The sequence below is a fragment of the Bidens hawaiensis genome, unplaced genomic scaffold (genome assembly GCF_021521415.1).
Source record: "Bidens hawaiensis isolate Kalapana, Puna unplaced genomic scaffold, B.hawaiensis_p1.1 tig00022384_1, whole genome shotgun sequence".
In the NCBI taxonomy this organism is placed as follows: Eukaryota; Viridiplantae; Streptophyta; class Magnoliopsida; order Asterales; family Asteraceae; genus Bidens; species Bidens hawaiensis.
In genome coordinates this window covers 191,327-211,811 of record NW_027493492.1, presented here as the reverse complement: position 1 = coordinate 211,811, position 20,485 = coordinate 191,327, and the positions used below count along the sequence as shown (strand labels likewise).

The 20,485-nt window shown below is 37.5% G+C and overlaps 4 protein-coding genes across 4 annotated transcripts in view; 1 reads left to right on the top strand and 3 right to left on the bottom strand.

The window, feature by feature from the left end:
• Positions 1-20,485, bottom strand: part of LOC143565530 (uncharacterized) — a 78,315-nt gene that overhangs the window by 11,946 nt on the left and 45,884 nt on the right. The gene's annotated exons all lie outside the window — the stretch shown is intronic.
• LOC143565534 (F-box/kelch-repeat protein At3g06240-like) lies at positions 656-4,678 on the bottom strand. Its single transcript, XM_077052489.1, has 2 exons — positions 4,609-4,678; positions 656-1,771 (listed from the first exon to the last, which is right to left on the bottom strand). The coding sequence occupies exons 1-2, from the start codon at positions 4,676-4,678 to the stop codon at positions 816-818; spliced, it is 1,026 nt and encodes a 341-aa protein (XP_076908604.1). The 3' UTR covers positions 656-815.
• LOC143565520 (F-box/kelch-repeat protein At3g06240-like) lies at positions 8,304-10,318 on the bottom strand. Its single transcript, XM_077052475.1, has 2 exons — positions 9,171-10,318; positions 8,304-8,551 (listed from the first exon to the last, which is right to left on the bottom strand). Exon 1 carries the CDS (start codon positions 10,299-10,301, stop codon positions 9,201-9,203), a length of 1,101 nt encoding a protein of 366 aa, XP_076908590.1. The 5' UTR covers positions 10,302-10,318; the 3' UTR covers positions 8,304-8,551; positions 9,171-9,200.
• LOC143565519 (ubiquitin-like-specific protease ESD4) lies at positions 12,613-18,961 on the top strand. The gene is made up of 9 exons (XM_077052473.1): positions 12,613-13,469; positions 13,541-13,620; positions 13,695-13,788; positions 13,878-13,976; positions 17,877-17,969; positions 18,067-18,186; positions 18,264-18,367; positions 18,438-18,510; positions 18,625-18,961. Exons 1-9 carry the CDS (start codon positions 12,702-12,704, stop codon positions 18,685-18,687), a joined length of 1,494 nt encoding a protein of 497 aa, XP_076908588.1. The 5' UTR covers positions 12,613-12,701; the 3' UTR covers positions 18,688-18,961.

Here is a 20,485-nt window from a genome sequence, read left to right as displayed (position 1 = left end):
CATTAGAACCATAGCTGAAATACAAACATTTTTAGGGTGGAACTTTTGTCCCTCACTAGATAATTGTAATACAGTTAAACAGGTCTTATTACTGCTGCATACAAGTTTTAAACTTCATCAACAACACACAGATAGTGATACGGTTTATTCGAGACAACCGTTAATTTCCAAGAACACGAGAGAGAAGAAGAGAGACCAAATAAGATTCACTTATTATTGAAAAGTTCTTAACGGTATTTAAAGGTAACAAGAATTAATATTTAAAGTAAGAAACATAATCGGAATAGGAAACAAATTCATTAGCTAAAATAAAAATAACTTGTAGATCAAGAAATTGGATTCTTGATAAATATTGAAGAAGATAAATCCAAATCTTTTAAAACTTTTTAATCTTCATAACGGGCCGGAGGTTTGATTATCCTTGTGGAACGGGCTCTCATATTTTCCAAAACCGGTTTGACTGTTGATGAGCCCGGTTCCTGATTATGAGTCGTAACAGAAAGCGTAAATTGGTAGGCTAGTTAATTATAAACATTCAACATAAGCCTGCCAGCTAGTTTCATATATAGGTTTGAAAAAATCAAAACATACACAATCTTGTCAACACAATGTACAAATTTCAACATAACATCATAAAGGATTCATATTCAAGATTCAAGAAACATAATCGAAACTATTGCTACTAGCAATCTAAAATATTCTAAGGCAACATATTAAGAGCAATACCAAAAATTACTGACAATCATCACATGATCAAGATATGCAACTCGGACAACTTGTAAAATGCACAAACCCGAACTATAACTTGTTGATTTCTATATGAATTTTGGCGAAACAAGGCTTTCCACATAAGCGCCTTTGACCTTCAAGCCTTCAACATTCCCAGAAACATCAATACTTTTACAAAAACATTTTTCCTCAACATCATATATCCGCACTAGACCGCCACTAACCAACACAATCTTGCCATCCTCATCTAAAATCACCGGATCAACCATCGGAATCTCATCAAAACCACAAATCGAAATCTTGAACCAAGACTCCCTTACCCCATACTCACTCATCAACCACACCTCATCATTCAAAAACACACCAAGCTTTTCACCCACAACAACAAGCGCGCAATCACTCGTGCGCACGATATCAACACCTTTAGGAGACGGCACTTCAGTAAACGTTTCATCGGATAAACTAAAACCAACAATTACCGGTGCACAATAAGGGCCTTTATAAGCAATCCAGTGAATAATCCCATTAACGAAAACAACCGGCGAAGTCTTCCCGTTAGAATGAGGATGCGAATGATCACAAGGACAGTTAACGACAACCGGCCTCGTCCAGCGTTTACTCCTAAGGCTATAGATGTACACGTCTATATTATTATGAATGTAACAGAATGTAACAACTTTGTAATCATCAGTACGTGCATCATAACCGAATGCATACATGACGTCACATTCTAACATGTTAATTATTTTGTCAAAGCCGCATTCGGGTAATTGTACGAGTTCTTTGGTTGTCGGGTTGAAGACAACGAGCGAATGGGCGTTAAGGAAGTGAGCAGAAGAAGTAGAACACAACACAAGGCCGTTGCAAGAACCATGGAAAAAGAATGCATGAGGCAAATGAAGGTTAAGCTTCTTAGGGTTTTGGAGATTTTGATCGAGTGGGAGTGAATAGAAAGAATTGGTAACGTCGGAATGGCAGATGAGGTGATGGCGGTTGAGGGTAATTTGATGGAGTTTGGTGATGATCTCCGGTGGAATGACGTCTACGCCGCCGTGAGTTCCATCGGAAAGAATTTACGGCGGAAGGGTTTCTAATCTGGTGTAAAAAGAGTGTGGTAGATGAAAAATAAAACTATCGCTCAATTAGAATCGCAGATGTTAATCGTGTAGATAGACGGTTACGGGTTAAATTGAATAACACGAATATGACCTTTGTTTCTATTTCTATAGAAACGGCAATGTTATCCCCGTATACACCGGGCCGGCCCAAAGCATGTTCGGGCCGTGTCACTATACAAGACCCTTGTATCATTAAATCCCTAATTATATTATTAATGTTTTTATAATAAATAAAATTAAATTCAAAAAATATATAAATATTAAACGAAAAATGAAAACAGCCCTCCGTAATACGGCGGATATAACCTCTTCCGGGTATGGTCGGGTTTTGGTTGATTTTGCCGGGTATTGATCGGGTCAGGACCGGGTAGAGGTGAAACCGGCTAGAACCTGGCCGGGTCGGGTCCGAAACCGAATTTTATGCCCAACTCTAAGTCAATATGTTGAACTATATGGATTAAATAGATCAGCCCGAAAATGACACGTTTCTAAACAAGTTAGATATGCCAACCCAAAACATGATTAATTTCGAGTTATGTTCAGTTTTTTTTTTTTGGTAATTTCAGAAATTGCCATGGCTAAACTAAATGGCTGGTTGGGAAAATGCTTTTAACTTGGTTCTCTAAGGGCATGTGATGTTTCATTAAAAAAATGAAAAACTTCTTTTCACACGATTGCCACGTAGGCACGTAAGCAGTAGCGGTTTGCTAATCACATTTACTAAAGTGTGTAAAAGGTTTCACATGAAAATTAAATAAAGGAGAAAATGACTTTAAAAAAAGTATGTTGAGGTGTAAATGTGTAATGATTTCATGACCACGGGAATTAATTAAATGATCATCTCCACCCCTCTCAGTAGACCAAAATGCCCACCCGGGCAATGTTCCAACACCCCATGGGAATTAATTAAATGATCATCTCCGCCCCACCCACTAACCCAAAATGCCCAAGTGTTCCAACACCCATTTGGGCTGAGGGGCCATGGCTGTTAGCCCATTATAAATGTCCTGATTATCATTCATTTCTGCACAGGTTTTTAGCACCAATGCACAATTCAAAGAGTTTGATAAGGATCACTAATGGAAACGCCTTAAAGCTACCCACTTATTTAAGCATTTCATATGTTTTTTCCAACAGTTTTGTTTGGTCAGGTTTATTAGTTGTTTTTAAAGTCTAATTAATTAGGTTTTATTTGGTGACTTTTATGCGTTTTTAACTAACATAAGTTTTGATATATCTGATCAAATATGATCGACTGAATGCTTGTTATAGAGGGAAAGGGGCATATAAAGCCTACATGTCATTGAACTACAATTGAATCGTGCTGGTGCTTTTCATTGTGTCCGCAGGGACCAGCGGGTAGACACTTGCTTTCGCAAATAACCCAAAGTGTGCAAAACATTTCCTTAATTTCATCATAAAAGGTGAAATTTGGTTTCTCATAGCTTTCATAGAGAAAAGAATGTGTTTAAGCCATTGAATTTCTTCTAGTTTAAGTTTTTCATGATGAATTGATGGATTCAATCATTCAAATACTATAATTTCACATACTTTTAAACACGGTAAAACATGTAGTTTCACATACTTTTAAACACGGTAAAACATGTAGTTTCTCAAACATGAGAAACAGAACATATTAAAAGGCAATGTTTTGAAACCCAGATCGGACCGACCGGTTCGACCGGGGCCCGCTACTATTTCCGGTCCGGTTCACATGAATAGCCCGTTTTCTAAATACTCGGCCGGGTTATGCGGTTTGCGGTCCGACCAGACCCGGTCAACCGACAGTTGAACCGGTAGATTCCTTTTTCCTATGAAATTAAATATAAGTTCGGCCGGGTTATGCGGTTTGCGGTCCGACCAGACCCGGTCAACCGACAGTTGAACCGGTAGATTCCTTTTTCCTATGAAATTAAATATAAGTTCTAGGTGGGATTCGAACCCAGGCCAATACCGAGATGAATGAATGTGTCTAAACAAAACATTCCAAGCCAACCAACCAGGCCCAACTCATGTTTCATAAACTGGTATATATAAATCTTATAGATAGTGGCCGAAATTTTGCAAGTTGACCCCTTCACAATTAATTATTATTGAAGTATTTAATAAAATCCATAATATTTATCCAAATCATGGATTTAAAAAAATAGTAAAGTACCAAAATCGTCCCTGAGGTTTAGTCAATTATGCGACTTTCGTCCAAATAGTTTATTTTTTGCAACCGAACCCTTGAGGTTTATCATTTGTTGCCAATTTCGTCCAAATTGTTAACTCTGTTAGTTTTCATTGTCAACTGAGGGGCATTTTTGTCCTTTCACCAATCTAATATATTTTATTATTATTATTTTTAGAGAAATCTGCTATTTGACTCCCTGAAAAAGAACGTCGCGAGATGGAATAACCACTGAAAAAGAATTTGCGAACTGTGGACCACTGTGAAATTTGGGCGGGTCAGTCTGTGCCCATCCGTTAAATATTTCCGTTAAAGGTCGTTGAGTTGGAGGGTATTTTAGACTTTTTACAAATATAAATTTGGCCGGTCACATCTGTGCCCCTCTGTATGTTATTTTTTTTAAAAGCTTGAAAAAACTAGCTTGCTGGGAAAAATGACAGTCCGACCACCGGGTATTATCTTCTTCTTCCTTCCTCCATACTATTTCCGCCTTCTCCACCTCTCCTTCCTCCCTCTTTCCTTCCTTCGTTCCTTACCCAACACCATCACCAACATTTTCCCCACTTTATCTATATATATACACCACACCATCACCATCACCATCACCCATCACCAACACCATCACCGACGCCATAACCAACACCATCACCGACGCCATCTCCATCACCACCACCGACGCACACATCACCATCACCAACACCGACCGACACCGCCGCCACCGACGCCACCACCGCCGTAAAATGGTTTTGGTGTTCGTTATTCGGTTCAATTGTTTAATCGGAGTCCCACTTGGATTGAGTCTCTGAATCCGGTTTCGGAGAATTTCCGTCCGTGTTGTTGTTACTTTCGCCGGTCAAGCCCGGTTGGCCTTCCGTAGAACGTGGAATCTTGACCCGCTTCTCCTACCGTAGTGTTCAGGGTCGGGGTCGGCGCGTAAAATCCCGAAGATTATAATTCGGGTGTTTTGATATATGTGTTTATGGATTGTGCTTATGTATTGTGTTTATGTTTATGTGTTTATGTATTGTGTAATACATATAAAAGAATGGTTGTGTTCATTGTGTGTTCGGGCTCGGGTTTGGGGTTAACTAAAAAACGAGTCGGTTTGGTGTTTTCGGGCGTATAGTTTAGTAGAAAACGACCCGTTTCGTCGTTTTTGAGCTAAAATTACAATAAAAAACGACCCGTTTCGTCGATTTTGAGCTAAAATTACAATAAAAAACGTCCCGTTTCGTCGTTTTTGAGTTAAAATTAAAATAAAAAACGGCCCGTTTCGTCATTTTTGAGCTAAATATAAAATAAAAAACGGCCCGTTTCGTCGTATTCGGACGAAAAGTATACCAAAAAATGAGCCGTTTCATCGTTTTCGAACGAAAAGTTTACTAAAAAACTAGTCGTGTCGTCGTTTTCGGACGAAAAGTTTACTAAAAAACTAGTCGTGTCGTCGTTTTCGGACGAAAAGTTTACTAAAAAACTAGTCGTTTCGTCGTTTTCGGACGAAAAGTTTACTAAAAAACTAGTCGTGTCGTCGTATTCGGACGAAAAGTTTACTAAAAAACGGCCCGTTTCTTCGTATCCGAACAAAAAGTTTACTAAAAAACGAGCCGTTTCGTCGTTTTCGGACGAAAAGTTTACTTAAAAACGACCTGTTTCGTCGTATTCGGAAGAAAAGTTTACTAAAAAACGAGCCGTTTCGCCGTTTTCGGACGAAAAGTTTACTAAAAAAGGCCCGTTTCGTCGTATTCGGAAGAAAAGTTTACTAAAAAATGAGCCGTTTCGTCGTTTTCGGACGAAAAGTTTACTAAAAAATGGCCCGTTTCGTCGTATTCGGACGAAAAGTTTACTAAAAAACGAGCCGTTTCGCCGTTTTTGGACGAAAAGTTTGCTAAAAAACGGCTCGTTTCGTCGTATTCGGAAGAAAAGTTTACTAAAAAACGAGCCGTTTCGTCGTTTTTGGACGAAAAGTTTATTAAAAAACGGCCCGTTTGTCGGTATTCGGATGAAAAGTTTACCAAAAAACGAGCTGTTTCGTCGTTTTCGGACGAAAAGTTTACTAAAAAACGAGCCGTTTCGTCGTTTTCGGACGAAAAGTTTACTAATAAACGAGCCGTGTCGTTGTATTCGGACGAAAAGTTTACTAAAAAACGAGCCGTATCGTCGTTTTCGGACGAAAAGTTTACTAAAAAACTAGCCGTATCGTCGTTTTTGAACGAAAAATTTACTAAAAAACTAGTCGTTTTGTCGTTTTCGGACGAAAAGTTTATTAAAAAACGGCCCGTTTCGTCGTATTCGGAAGAAAAGTTTACTAAAAAACGAGCCGTTTCGTCGTTTTCGGACGAAAAGTTTACTTAAAAACTAGTCGTTTCGTCATTTTCGGACGAAAAGTTTACTAAAAAACGGCCCGTTCCGTCGTATTCGGACGAAAAATTTACTAAAAAATGAGCCGTTTCGTCGTTTAAAAAAACGTTTAAAAACGGGCCGACTCGTTTGATTTTTTAGAAAAAATTAAAAAACGTTTAAAAAAACCCGATTCTTGTAATCATGTTTCAAGTTTAAAAAAACCCGATACAAGAAACATGCATATATATACAGAATATATATACAGGAAATAGTTTCAATTCAAATGCTTAATATATATATTACATATTGTGTAGTTTTATTAAATGTTAGTTCAGTTCAACTGGACTAGGGGTCGGGGGGTTCGAACCCCACCCTTTACACGAAATTTTGGTATTTAGTTTTAGGATTAATTAAAGGCTCAGGGGTAAAACGGTAATTTCAACGTTTTTTGTCAGTCAACTTACGGTCAACTGATGGCAAGGAGACAGACTGACCAGCCCAAATTTCACAGTGGTCCACAATTCGCAAAATCTTTTTCAATGGTTATTCCATCTTGCGACGTTATTTTCCAGGGAGACAAAATGCAGATTTCTCTTATTTTTAACTTAAAACAAAATCCCATTCATCTTTATCTTTCTACCCACTCGCATTCATGTTCACCTCCACCACCATCCAAACCCATCAACGACCACCACATCCCACGCGCCGTCACTTCACTCTTGTTGCCACCGTCAACCATCCCAAAACCTCATTCAAGATCTACCTCACCTTCTCTATCGATCTTCTCCTGTTACCAACAACGACAACCACCACCAAAGCACACACTTTGGTAACTATTCACCATACTACCGCCACCGCCCAGATCCGCGACCACTACCATACCCAGATTCACTTTCGAAAACCTAACCCACCTTCTCCGCCTCTTTTGAATCAAACCAAAGCGAAGCCAAATCGAATCAAAATCAAACCAATTTTTATCTAGAGATTGAGAGTGTAGATCGATTTGGATGGTTTTAGGTGGTTGACTTACCTGGAATACGGCATGAAACAGGGCGGCCGGAGAAATGTAGGTAGTTGGGGTTTAACAGGTGATGGTGTTTGGCCGGTGGTCGCCGGTGGGTGGGTTTGGTCGGAACACATGGTGCTATTGTAGACCGTGAGCCTTGTATTTCTTCAGTAAGTAATTAATGTTTCAAACCAAAAGGAAACACATGGTTAGGGTTGGGAGATTATGATAATTTAGTGCCTATTTGTATTCAACCATAAAGACATATATGCCCCTTTATACCTTAGTAAATGGTCAATTATACCCTTGAGTTAACCATGAAAACTAACAAAGTTAACAATTTGGACGTGATTGGCATAAACGGGAAACGTCAGTGGTCCAGATGCAAAAAAAAAAACATTTTTGGACGAAGGTCGCAGACTTGACCAAACCTCAGGGACGATTTTAGCACTTTACTCATTTAAAAAATAAAATCTGTAACAAATTAATATGAGAAAACAAAGGAAGTAATAGATCATGTTATAACTAAAAATAAAATAAAAATAAATAAAATACAAATATATATATGAGATATATATTATGAAATAAAATACATAACTAAAAATATATATTATTTATGACGTCATCCGGGTCAACACCGGTTTGCCCTCCCGGGTCGGTCCGACCTTTGACCCGGTAAGGTGTCCGGGCCGAGTCTGAAAACATTGTTAAAAGGTACTGAAACCCCTGTATCAATTTGCAAGTTGCTAAACTGTTAACTCTTTTGTTTCCATGGATGCCTGAAACATCTCTAATACCTAAATCTAATAATCAACTCCAACCTAAATCCCTAAAAAAACCAGTTTTAAACCCAAAAATAGAGAACACAAACAAAAAAGAAGAGTATGAACCTTTTAAGTTCAAACAAAAGCAATAATCGCATTCCTGCGAGCCAGAGTTCAATATGTCTACTTTAGAAATGTGACCAAAAGATAAATCAAAAGGAGTACTCTCAACGGGTCAATCACTCAACACTCTGAGCCGTTGACCCGTTTGAAAAGGCTAACTAAATTCAACATGTTCATTTCTACTCTTGAGCCAAATACTCTTATATATCCAACCCACCGAGTACCATATTTGATCCAAACCACCCACTTTTCCACCTCCATTAGTTTTCTTTTTAAGAAATGCCACCATAATTTGCAACTGAGTGCACAAAAAAAGCCGATTAAAACCATAACTGAAATACAAACATTTATAGGGTGGAACTTTTTCCCCTCACTGGATACAATTCAAATACGATACATACGTAATCATGAAGATCATCTACAACCAGTTAACACAAATCTTATTGCTGCTGCATACAAGTTTCAAACTTCAACAAGATTACACAGAAAGCATAAATTTTGTAGGCCAGTTGATCATAAACATTCAAAATAACCGTACCAGCCGTTTAGTTTCAAGTAGTTTTGATTAGCTAGGTTTGAGAGAATCCACACACACACACGACATACAACACTCTGCCTAAGTCTCAAAGGACACCCAAATCTTGTCAAAACAATGTACAAGGTGTGATCAACGACCACACAATTAAGTGCGCAACACAACATCATAAATTAAGGATTAATATTCAAGAATCAATAAACATAATCAAAACTATTGCTTCTAGCAATATAAACTATTCTAAGGCAACTTATTAAGAGCAAAACTAAAAAAGCTTGACAATCATCTCATTATCAAGATATGCAACTCAAACAAATTTAACTTTTAGTTATAACAAAAATGCTTGAAAATATAAATAAAACCTTAAACTTCATACACGAACCTGCACTAAAACTTGTTGATTTTAACTGGTTCATCTGAATTTCGGGGACACAAGGCTTTCGACATAAACACCTTTGACCTTAAACCCCTTAACATTCCTAGAAATATCAACACTTTCACAAAAACATTCCTTTTCAACATCATACATCCGTATTCGACCATCATCACTAACCAACACAATCTTTCCATCTTCATAAATAATCGTCGGATCAACCGTCATCGGAATCTCATCAAAACCACGAATTCGAATCTTCAACCACGACTCCCTTACGCCATACTCATTCATCAACCACACCTCATCTTTCAAAAACATTCCAAGCTTCTCACCAACAACAACAACTTTACAACCCCGCATAGACTCAACACCAACCGAACCAGGCAACGGCAATTCCCTAAAAACCTCATCCGCTAAACTAAACGCAGCAATCACCGGCACACGAAACTCGCCTTTACACGCGATCCAGTGAAGACAACCACTAACAAACACACCAGGCACATGCATATTCTGAACATTCCCATCGGAATGATCAAAAGGCGAATCAACCGGCTGCGTCCACGTATTATTCCTAACGCTATAAACATGCACAGACATGTCATTAGGCGGAATCAAATAGCTGTAATGATAATACGACACCGTAACAACTTTATAATCATCACTGGCTGCATCATAACCAAACCCATACACAATATCAATATCCAACATATTACTTAACGCCTCACAACCGGGTTCGGGTATGTTAACAAACTCGCTCGTTGTCGGGTTTCCGACAACGAGCGAGTGAGTGTCGATGGCGTCATCTTTACAGGCCAACACAAGGCCGTTACATGAACCGTGAAAAATAAGCATACCCACGTGAGGATCCATGGGTTTGTTTTTGTTATTAATATTGTTTAGATGGTGTGGGTTAAATGTGAGTGAATAGAGTGAGGTGTTGTGGTGGTTGCATAACATGTGATGGCGGTTGAGGGTTGATTGATGGGTTTTGATGAATTGGGGGTTTGTGATTTGGGTAAGCCAGTGTTTTGAAACGCATCTGAACCGGCCGAGGGATTTGGCGGGAAGGAGGTGGAGGATGACGGTGATGATCTCCGGTGGGAGTTCGGTGACGGCGTCGGAGGTTACCGGGTCCATCGGCGGGAGGTGTTTGGTGTGAGTGAAACCGATGATTTATGTATTACACGGCTGAGGTTTTATTGAAGTGTTGGGTTATTATGTGTGCGACACGTAACACATTTAATAAAATATTAATAATTTAATATTTAAACCGTTATTATTATTAAATACTCTTTTTTGCAGATTTCTTGCTAAATTTTTATTAGGGTATGGATCTGGTGCAATCTCTTTTTACCTATTCTAACATTGTACCCCTCAGGCCCTCACTCCTCCACCAGCTACCGGCGTCACTTTCCTTGACACCTCTAACATGTACGACCCTCACACCAATGAAATCCTCATCAAGGTACTGATTATCAGGGCTGCCAATTTAGCAACGAACTTACACGACTTTAACATGTATCACGTAAGGCTTTAACAAGTTTCGTGTACTAAACAGGTAGACATGAATCCACCTGTTAATTTTTGTGTATAAACAGATGTTATGGGTAAAATTCTAAGGATTATGACAAGCATAATTATTATGAGGATCCTCACAATGGACCAGGAAAATATAACTGCAACGTTTCATTAAAAACACTCACCATCAAAATCTCATCTATAATGTTTAGTTATTTTACATTTTCGTGACAGCACCGCATTCAATATGTCCCGATATAATGATCTTACGACCATGAAAAAACCTCAAATCCTTCTCTTGTTACTCTTCCACAACCCGGGAGTTGAGATTGTTAAATGTTTTGGCTACTTTAGATGAATTGGTTGTCAGAGAACGTTTGTTGTGTGAATTATGGAAAAAGTATAGTGGTAGTGACTAGTATTGTGGAAAGTATGGTTGTGCTTGGGGTTGTTTGTTGGGTGAGTGTAATAAAATATTCTTATAACCTTTTAAGCTTGAACCTTGATTTTTCACATTATGTTTGGTCAACAGTTTTAGTAAAAAGAGTTACAAAAAAGTTTAATTAACAGACATACAAGTACCGAGAGGGATATAAATATTGAATGTTATGTGTTAAAAAATTGGTTTGAGTTGTGTTTAAATATCGAATTAATTATATACTTTAAATTAAAAAGAATTCTTTAATGAATGGCCATTATATACTTTAAATTAAAACTGTTTTCTTTAATGAATAGCCGTTGACGGCCTTCACCAAAACATAGAACAAATCAAGGAATAGCCCCGATTCTTGAAGCCAAACTCCTCCCCGGGCTTCGTAGTGTTTATTCCTATAAAAACCGAAAACATTAAAACTAATTTGTGAACAAACTGAAACTGAATAGTCTTCATTAACTAAAGATCATGGTTTTTTGGTTTGGTTTCGGTTTCAAAGTCGATCCAGTCGGTGCATATCCTTGATGATTATGTCAAATAAGCTTATACCTAGCAATGCTAAAAATTATATCCAACAATACACCAACTGATCCAATTGAATTACTAAAATTTATATGAATATTTTAAAGTAAACTTAATTATCCCTTAAACTAGTTTCAAACAACAACAAAAAAATTATAGCTCTAAATAAAATAGTTATATTACAAAACAAATAACAAACATAAAGCTTTTGAAAACACATTGGGGTTGAAAAATCTTTACTTCAAATCTCACAAACAACACAAAATTAAAATAAAATATAAAAAAATCGTCATTCAAAAAAGTAATAAAAAAGTGTATAATTAAATAGTGTTAATAAAAAAAAAGAATTTACTATATGTTTTTTTAACTCTTAATATTATACCAAAGACCATTATAAACCTAAGTGTGTACAATATTCATCGTATAGTATCATAGTACAAAACTTGTTTCAATTAAAGTAATGACTGTAGTTAAAAAAACACTTTAAAATATTAATGTAATGACTTCAAAATAAAAACGCATATAAATAGCAGAGGAGATCAGAGTGATGGGCTTTAGAAATCAAGTGAAGGTTCTCTCTATTAATTGGGATCAGTGGCGTTAGTATAGTATTTCTTGTTTTGCTTAAACTCATTGTGTCAGTTGTTGGATTGTAAGTTTTGTTAACTATTTTTTGGTGTTTTGGGATTTTTGGTTGGATGTAAAAATTGTAATATGTTTCTTTGGCTTAATGTTTATATTACAACAGGGATGTTTAATTAATAACCAATTAGCAGAGAATATAAAGGTGTTATTATTATTATTATTATTATTGTATACACTTATTATTATAATTATTATTTTATATTTATATATAAAAACAACTTTTATGATTAGTCATATTATTATTATTACCTCACCCCTGAGGCTCCCCAAAAAGAAGAAAAACATTACCTGCGTCAAGCCCCACTATGCTTAAAACCACCTTCATAACCTTTCTTTCTTTCTTTCTTTCTTTCTATTCTTTTTCAAGCAGCTTTTGCCGAAACCCTAGAACCAGCAACCAATTGTTTCCTCAATCGGCAATGGGCACTTTAGCCATCAACCGCTTCAAACGCCACCACCCAGACTTCCGATCTACCTTCGATTACGATGACGGCAACACCCACATTCCAAAGAAACCCAAATCATCTCATCCCAATTCCAATTTCAATTCCAATTCCAATTCCAATTCTAGGGTTTCACGCCTCCATTTGTATCCAACCCAGATGGCCCCAATTTCCAGAGAAATCCAAGCCCCATGTATAATTGTTCGTGGGTTCACTGGTAAAAGATTCAATACTAGCAATCGCCTTAATAATAATAATATTAATGTAAAGTTTGTTAATTTTGAAAAAGATGATGATGATGTTGTAGAGCTTGGTTATGTAGATAATAATAATAATAATAACAATAATAATAATAATAATAATAATAGTATGCAGATTGATGGTTTTCATTTTCGGGATTCGGGTGTTGAGGAAATTGAAGTTGAAATGGCGGTGGAGAGTGAGAAAGAGGAGGAGGTTAATAATAAGTTAGGGGAAGTGCAGGAAATTAGGGCTAAGTATTTGGAATTAGATGTTAAGGCGGAAGAGAATCGGCGGGTTCAGGTTTCGGCTTCTTTGGAGTCTACACTGGAGAGTTTATCGGTGGGCCCGAGGGCGGATGCGGGTGTGCCTTATTACAAAAGGTTGTTGTGTGATTCGGTTGAGAAGTCGGATGCGCGGTTAAAGAGGTTGAGTTTTGATATTAGTTTGTTAGAGGGGAAGAGGGCTTTGTTTGAACAGTTGCATCCTGCGAAGAAAGATGAGGTGAATACTGAATTGTTTAAAGTTATGTTATTTATATGTGAACGGTTGTATTAAGTTGATTTGTTTTTTAGGATGTGTTGATTGAGCCGTTTCGTCCGCTTGACGATGATGATTTGGCAATGGTTGCTAACGCGTTCTCTACTTCTAGCCGGTATGATTTAATGTGTATATGTTTGTTACATTTGGTATATGATTTTGGCTTAAATTGTTGCTTGAAATTTGTAGAAGGAAGGTTTTGGTTACTCATGAGGATTCTAATATTACAATTAGCGGAGAAGTTTTAAGGTGTTTGAGACCGGGTGCATGGTTGAATGACGAGGTAGTTGTTCATTTTGCGTGTAATGCTTGGCTGCAGCATAACTTGTTAAGCAAGAACTTTTGTGCTTAATTTTATTTCCTGTGTTATAGGTTATTAATCTTTATCTTGAGCTGCTGAAAGAGAGGGAAAAGAAGGAGCCGAAAAAGTTTCTAAAATGTCATTTCTTCAATACGTTTTTCTACAAGAAGGTTAGTTAAATGCATTCCTTTTCATATTCTTGTTCAATATATTTACATCATCCTTGTATTCCATATAGTTTGGATCGTTCTCGTTTTGAAGATATTTTACTTTTTTTGGGAAATTTGATGGCAAATCTATCTATATGCTACGTAGCAAGAGCGATGAGATAGCGCCTGCTATTTCATGTTTAGCGATAAAGTAGTAGAAAATTTAAGAAGTGTTTTGCATTCAAGTAGTTAGCTATTGTAGCAATTATAATCAATAAATAAACATTTACACCACCAAAATAGCTAAAAAATAAAAATTGAAAACCAAAGGAAAAAAATGACAGATTCGTTGCTATTTGGCTGCTAAGAACCCTATAGTGACATATGTCCTATATGCTACGTAGCTCGCCTATAGCGAGCGCTATTGACAATTATGACCACGTGTACCTAATATTTTGATTTTGAAACCATTTTTGTATAAATTGCGAACACGAGCAATAAGTGAGGTATCAAATGATAGAGGTGCAAGTGTAATAGGAGATCATCATCATCATCATCATCATCATCATCGTACTCAGTATATCCCACCAATAGCAAAGCTATAGTAGGGTCTGAGGAGGGTAAGATGTAGACAGCCTTACCTCTACCCCATAAGGATAGAGAGGCTGCTTCAAGTGAGACCCCCGGCTCGATAGTAGTTTTGCATCAAGCCTTGGACATAAGGCACATTTCAAAACCATTATTAGAAAATTTAGTGAAATAGGCAAGCACAATTCAAAACCATTATTAGAAAATTTGTATAACGGATAACTAAGATTGAGATCAATATTTTTTTTGTCTAAAGTTTACAAATCGGTCCAAAATATTTAATATTCTCGCTATAAAGTATTTAACGCATGTGTTTGAAGTGAACCGTTGTTTTACACTGTTGGGTTATGAAGGCCTTTGGGCCGGTTTTATTAGGAGGCCCAGTTTGGTTCCTAATTATGTTTAACCCTAATACTGTTTATTATATATATCCCATCATGTAATTGTAATCTTTGTTCTGAGCTAATAAGAAAACCTAGTTGCAGCCCGTGGACGTAGGTCCCCTCGCGGGGACCGAACCACGTTAAATTCTTGTGTCGTTTATATTTTCGTTTATGCGTGTTTATCGTTGTGCATGTGTGTGCTGTTTCGCTTCCGCGCGCCGCTTTGTTCCTAACAAGTGGCATCAGAGCTTTGGCTTGTTGGACACACGGTTCGTTGCACTGGTAACGATTTCGTAGAAGGTTTTGGTTCGAATCTGTTTTTTGGTGATTAGGGTTGGGTGGGTCCGTCACCGTGAATAACTCTTGGAGGTCGCCTGTTTTTTTATTGGTTCGGTTGAAGGTCAAAAGGTTTTAAGGCTCAAATGTTCATCGGTTTTAAGGGTGATGATGTCGCCGAAAAACCGAGAATCTGGTTCGATTGACAAAGGATCCTTGGATGTTGTCGGATGTCGAGACATGTGGTTGGCTTTGTTGTTGCGAAGAGCAGATTTGGTCACCGGGTAGCGTTTTGCGTGCTGGTTTGTTTGGCCGGAAAAGCGTGGCCGGAGCTTCTCTTTTAGCTGCTGCATGTTGACGGTTTCTTGTTACAAGAAGGTGACCTACATGCTTTTGACTTGTTTTTTGTTTTATTTGACCAGTAAGTTTCAAAAGAAGCCCTGGGTGGGTCTTATTTCTACTGGGCTACTTTAAGTTGATGGGCCATTGTTGGTTTTTGGGCCAGCATTTGGATTTTGTGATTTTCTTATTTCAAGACTGGTTGGGCCAAATGTAACAACTTGTTGGGCCGGTTCTTTAGCCTAAACACTGTTTTGGAATTATTTTAAGTTCGTGTTTTGGCGTTATTATCAACCATTATTATTTTAACCCGGTTTTGTGAAGACCATTTAGGTTCGGGTTCAGATTTGTTTGCAAGAGATTAGTCTGAGGTAACTTTATATAGTTTATTTACAGTTAGTTGATTTATCGGTTATTGCAAGAGCAAATCGGTTTATTTGGCAGTCATCTGTTGAACAATCGTCAAGTTTAGGCCCGTGCCCTTGTTGTGTCTGTTCACTGTTTTCGATTTGTTCTCGTTTGTTATTGTTATAACTGAAGACGAGGTGGTTATGATCGGAATGTTGACGGTTATGGATTTTGGTTGATTGGTTTGTCATGTGAAGTTGGATATAGTACTGGTGATGGATAAACTTGGAGAAAATGGAACCAGCGGGTGTGCTGGTGACGGCATAAATGAAAAAAAAATGAGGTTAGTGGCAAGTCATGTAAACTATTGCTCGTTTGGATGATCTTTCGGTTAGGGTTTGAGTTAACTGATCGTGTGTACGGTCATAGAACCCTTGGTACCGCTTGATTTTATGAAAGTTCTACTGTTGTTATAGCTGTTTGCCTGTTAGCTGGTTCGAAACTGTGATTATTACTTCTTGTTCGTTTGGAATTGTGAAGTTATATCTTGTTTGGTGGTGATTAGTGGTACACCATTTGAGAGGTTCATAATCTCGTGTTGGGTAAAGTTATTTGCCGGGATAGTACGAGTGGGGTTCATCTCATAGAGTGTTGGTGTGGCATGGGTTGGGATAACAGAAACAGTGGGAGCTGGGCATAGTCGACTTGGTAGGTTGCGTAGAGGTGAGACATTTTAAGGATCGATGTCGAAAGGTTTGGAATTCTGCTTTTGAGAATGTATCTGGGGTTGATGCATTGGGACTCAGTGAAGGCGGTGACGACTCTTGGGTTCAAGATTATGGTATGCTTTATTTGTTACTCACTTCAATGAAGCATTGTTGAATCTTTTAATTAAAGACTTTTGGAAGATACGAGTTTTTTTTGTATCGTCGGAAGAAGTGAACCAACTTCCGAGTTATAAGGTCTTGGCTCGCTGAATCGGGTAGAGCTAAGGGGTTTCAGTTTGCAGACATGAAGCCTGGAGCCACAGTGATGTTAGTTTGAGCGTATTCGGAGGAGTTCTGAACATGTTCAGGGTTTTGGTAACAGTGGGAGCACGCAGGTGTGTTCTAGGTTTGTTTCCAAAGGGACGTTCGGTTCGGAGGACCAGGAATCCGAATGTGAAAATCTCTCCTGGTATAGTCTGCTGATTTGGAGAGTGTTTATCCTCTGGAAGTCTTTGAAGCCGGTTGTGTGAGTAAGTGAGGGTCGGTTAAGATTGAGGATGAGTCATTGGCGAGTTTTGTCATGGCTGGGTCTGGGATGACCGGATTGGAGTTCTCGGGAGCTTCAATAGGCCTTTCAGGTAACTGATGAGAAGGGCGGATGCAACCAGGGTGTGGATTGGTAGAAATCTTAGTTTGTTCCTAGAGAACTGGAGGCTTGGAGAACTTCTTTTGTTGAAGTTTTAGCTTGTTCTTGGAACTGGAGGCTTGGTAGATTTCTATTACTGAAGATTACTAGAGTTACTGGATGAATGAGATTGTTATATTTACTTGGATGGCAGGCCGGAATTTATCGCAAGGCCTTCAAGTGGGAGATTGTTGGGTTATGAAGGCCTTTGGGCCGGTTTTATTAGGAGGCCCAGTTTGGTTCCTAATTATGTTTAACCCTAATACTGTTTATTATATATATCCCATCATGTAATTGTAATCTTTGTTCTGAGCTAATAAGAAAACCTAGTTGCAGCCCGTGGACGTAGGTCCCCTCGCGGGGACCGAACCACGTTAAATTCTTGTATCGTTTATATTTTCGTTTATGCTTGTTTATCGTTGTGCATGTGTGTGCTGTTTCGCTTCCGCGCGCCGCTTTGTTCCTAACATACACCTCCCCTCTTAATTAATGATTTTCTGCTAAATATCCAACATAAGTATACATACCCTAGTCAACATTATTGATGAATCTGGCATCTTTTATGGATTTTATTTTATATTTTGTTGCTAAATAGTTGATAGGTGGAAGGACGGGCTATGATTACAAGTCAGTAAGAAGATGGACTACCCAAAGGAAGTTGGGATACAGTCTCCTTGAATGTGACAAAGTAATGTTAAATAAATCTTATTTCTGCATTCCTAATCAACATATTCAACATGCTATTTTTGCTCAAATTCGGTATTTTGATCATATCTTATGACCAGATATTTATCCCTGTTCACAAAGAAATACATTGGTGTTTGGCTGTTATCAACAAAAAGGAAAAAAAGTTTCAGTATCTCGACTCACTTGGAGGAATTGATAAACAAGTCATGAGGGTATTGGTATGTATCAAAGTAACTTATTATTGTATGCCACTTACTTTTTTTTATGTAGCTTACTTATGAATAATATTATCCAGGCTAAATACATTGTGGATGAAGCGAAGGATAAAAACGGGGAAGACGTCGATGTTACTTCTTGGGAGCAAGAATTTGTTACAGACCTTCCTAATCAGGAGAACGGGTGTGTAATCCCTTTTGACTTTTTTTTTTGACGTGAACGGATCTCTTTTAATAATGATTTTTTTTACCAGGTTTGATTGTGGTGTATTCATGATTAAGTATGCGGACTTTTATAGCAGGGGCCTCAGTCTCTGCTTCAGTCAGGTGAGTTAGATGACAATCCGGATCTTCTTTTTCCTTAATATTTTTTATAAATACTAAGCGTGTTGCATTAATTGCATCATTAACTAATTTTCTGTAATTATGGTTTGCATGTAGGAGCATATGCCATATTTTAGGTTAAGGACTGCGAAGGAGATATTGCAACTGAGAGCTTACTAAACATCTAAGCATGTGGTGTACATAACCATATCAATTTAGGTCAAGGCGCCATTTTGTGATCTATACCGTCAGAAGTGCAGTTAGTTATATGTTTTGTTTGTTTTAGTTAATAAATTTTTTTTTATGAACCTGAGACAATGTTCCCGTTAGTTATTTTATACCGGTTTGAATCATGGGAACCTTTTTGCAGTCATTGCTTTGCTGCTTTTATAGATATTATTAGTGTTTTTGTTGTTTATCTCGAGTCGTTAAGACGAGCTAGTGAAATGATAAAAGGGCTATGGATTTTGTTGCTTGCAGTACACAAGTTTAAACCTTCAAGTTGCGATTTGCCACTTGATATAGATAACCATCTTGTTGGTTAAAAGGTTATTTTCGCTCGAACCAGCTTGATTTTAAATAAGGATTTAGTTCTATGTTTGACAAACATATTTTATAATCCTAAGTTTGGCAAACATATTTTATAATCCGCTGCCGCATTTTATATTTACTCTCTGTTTCTTTTACGGTACTATTCATACCATCAATAGATGATATAACTTGCTCCTGAACATTCAAATATTCATTATGTACATATCCAAGACACTTCAAGATAATTAAAGACCAGTTTAGGAGCCTTGCAGTAATAAAGATATGATTGATGCCGCAGAGGAACTCAACAATGGACACATCCGCCAACCATCCCTGGTGAAGGTCCGGGAGAAGAAGGGACGTGAATAAAAACCTCACCGATTCATCAGCGACAATGATTAACGTGTTAAATTCTAGACAAGTGAATCTAGAACCAAAGAACACAATAAGTTGTATAAAACATTATGTGACTTTTTGATCAACTGGAAAACGAATTACAAAAATAAACGAGACGCATAGTAGGGTGTATAACCCTTTGAACTAAATCTATTCAAACACGTACCGACTCTCAAAGACAAATATAATAAAAATAATAATAGTAATAATAAAAACAAGATAACGGATAAAGCAAACTTTTAAATAACCCGATAACAATTAATTTAATTGTTATTTTTGATCCCCTTCCAATTCATCACATGAGATCAGCCCCGAATCACCCTTATACTTTCCACATTAACTGTTCGGGTTTTTAAGTTGGTACTGCACCAAGTTTTTACATAACAAATCATCAACTAGCACATTGTCATCAGAATAGCGACGCCTATCATTGGTGGGTCCAACTCCCACCCATAAAATACAACGAAATCATACCCTAAGTATTATATTTACCTAAGTAACAAAACCAGTCACGTCGCGGCAATACGAATTCGGTTAGCACCGGTTAAATTCATTACGAGATCAACACTAAATAAAAAAATCAATAAACACCCAAAGCAGTATTGACACGCATACAACTTTTTATCAAAGCGACACGAATTTGGTTGGTACCGGTTAGGTTCATTACAATACCGACACAAAACCCAAAAATAAATAACATACTTAAAACGACCTATATCTAATATTCAGTTGGTAAAACCTGGATGTTATGACGCTGAGTCGGCACGAATTCGTCGGTATCGGATAGGTTCATTAAAGCCAAATAATAAAATTGTAAAATCAACATAATTAAGGAAAACATAAATAACAAAAAATAAGAAATTAAAATAAAAACAAAACTTCAAAAATGAAGTGTGGGCCTTGTGGCAGCTGACAAAAAAAATCATATGGGCTTCATTGCTTCAAGCCTGAGCCCATAATCATCCAAAGGCTTAAGAATGTCTACAACAACGACTCCATGAGAGTCGAGAGTAGAGACTCGAGACCATGCAATCCAAACTTGTAATCAAAA

Bases quoted from the DNA above. Each gene is read 5' to 3' on its own strand.
- LOC143565519 (XM_077052473.1), top strand. From the start codon at position 12,702: ATGGGCACTTTAGCCATCAACCGCTTCAAACGCCACCACCCAGACTTC. The intron at 13,621-13,694 runs GTATGATTTAAT...TGAAATTTGTAG, and splicing joins GCGTTCTCTACTTCTAGCCG to AAGGAAGGTTTTGGTTACTC. The intron at 13,977-17,876 runs GTTAGTTAAATG...GTTGCTAAATAG, and splicing joins ATACGTTTTTCTACAAGAAG to TTGATAGGTGGAAGGACGGG.
- LOC143565534 (XM_077052489.1), bottom strand. From the start codon at position 4,678: ATGGCGTCGGTGATGGTGTTGGTTATGGCGTCGGTGATGGTGTTGGTG. The intron at 1,772-4,608 runs GTGTGGTGTATA...ACGGCGGCGTAG, and splicing joins GGGTGATGGTGATGGTGATG to ACGTCATTCCACCGGAGATC.
- LOC143565520 (XM_077052475.1), bottom strand. From the start codon at position 10,301: ATGGACCCGGTAACCTCCGACGCCGTCACCGAACTCCCACCGGAGATC.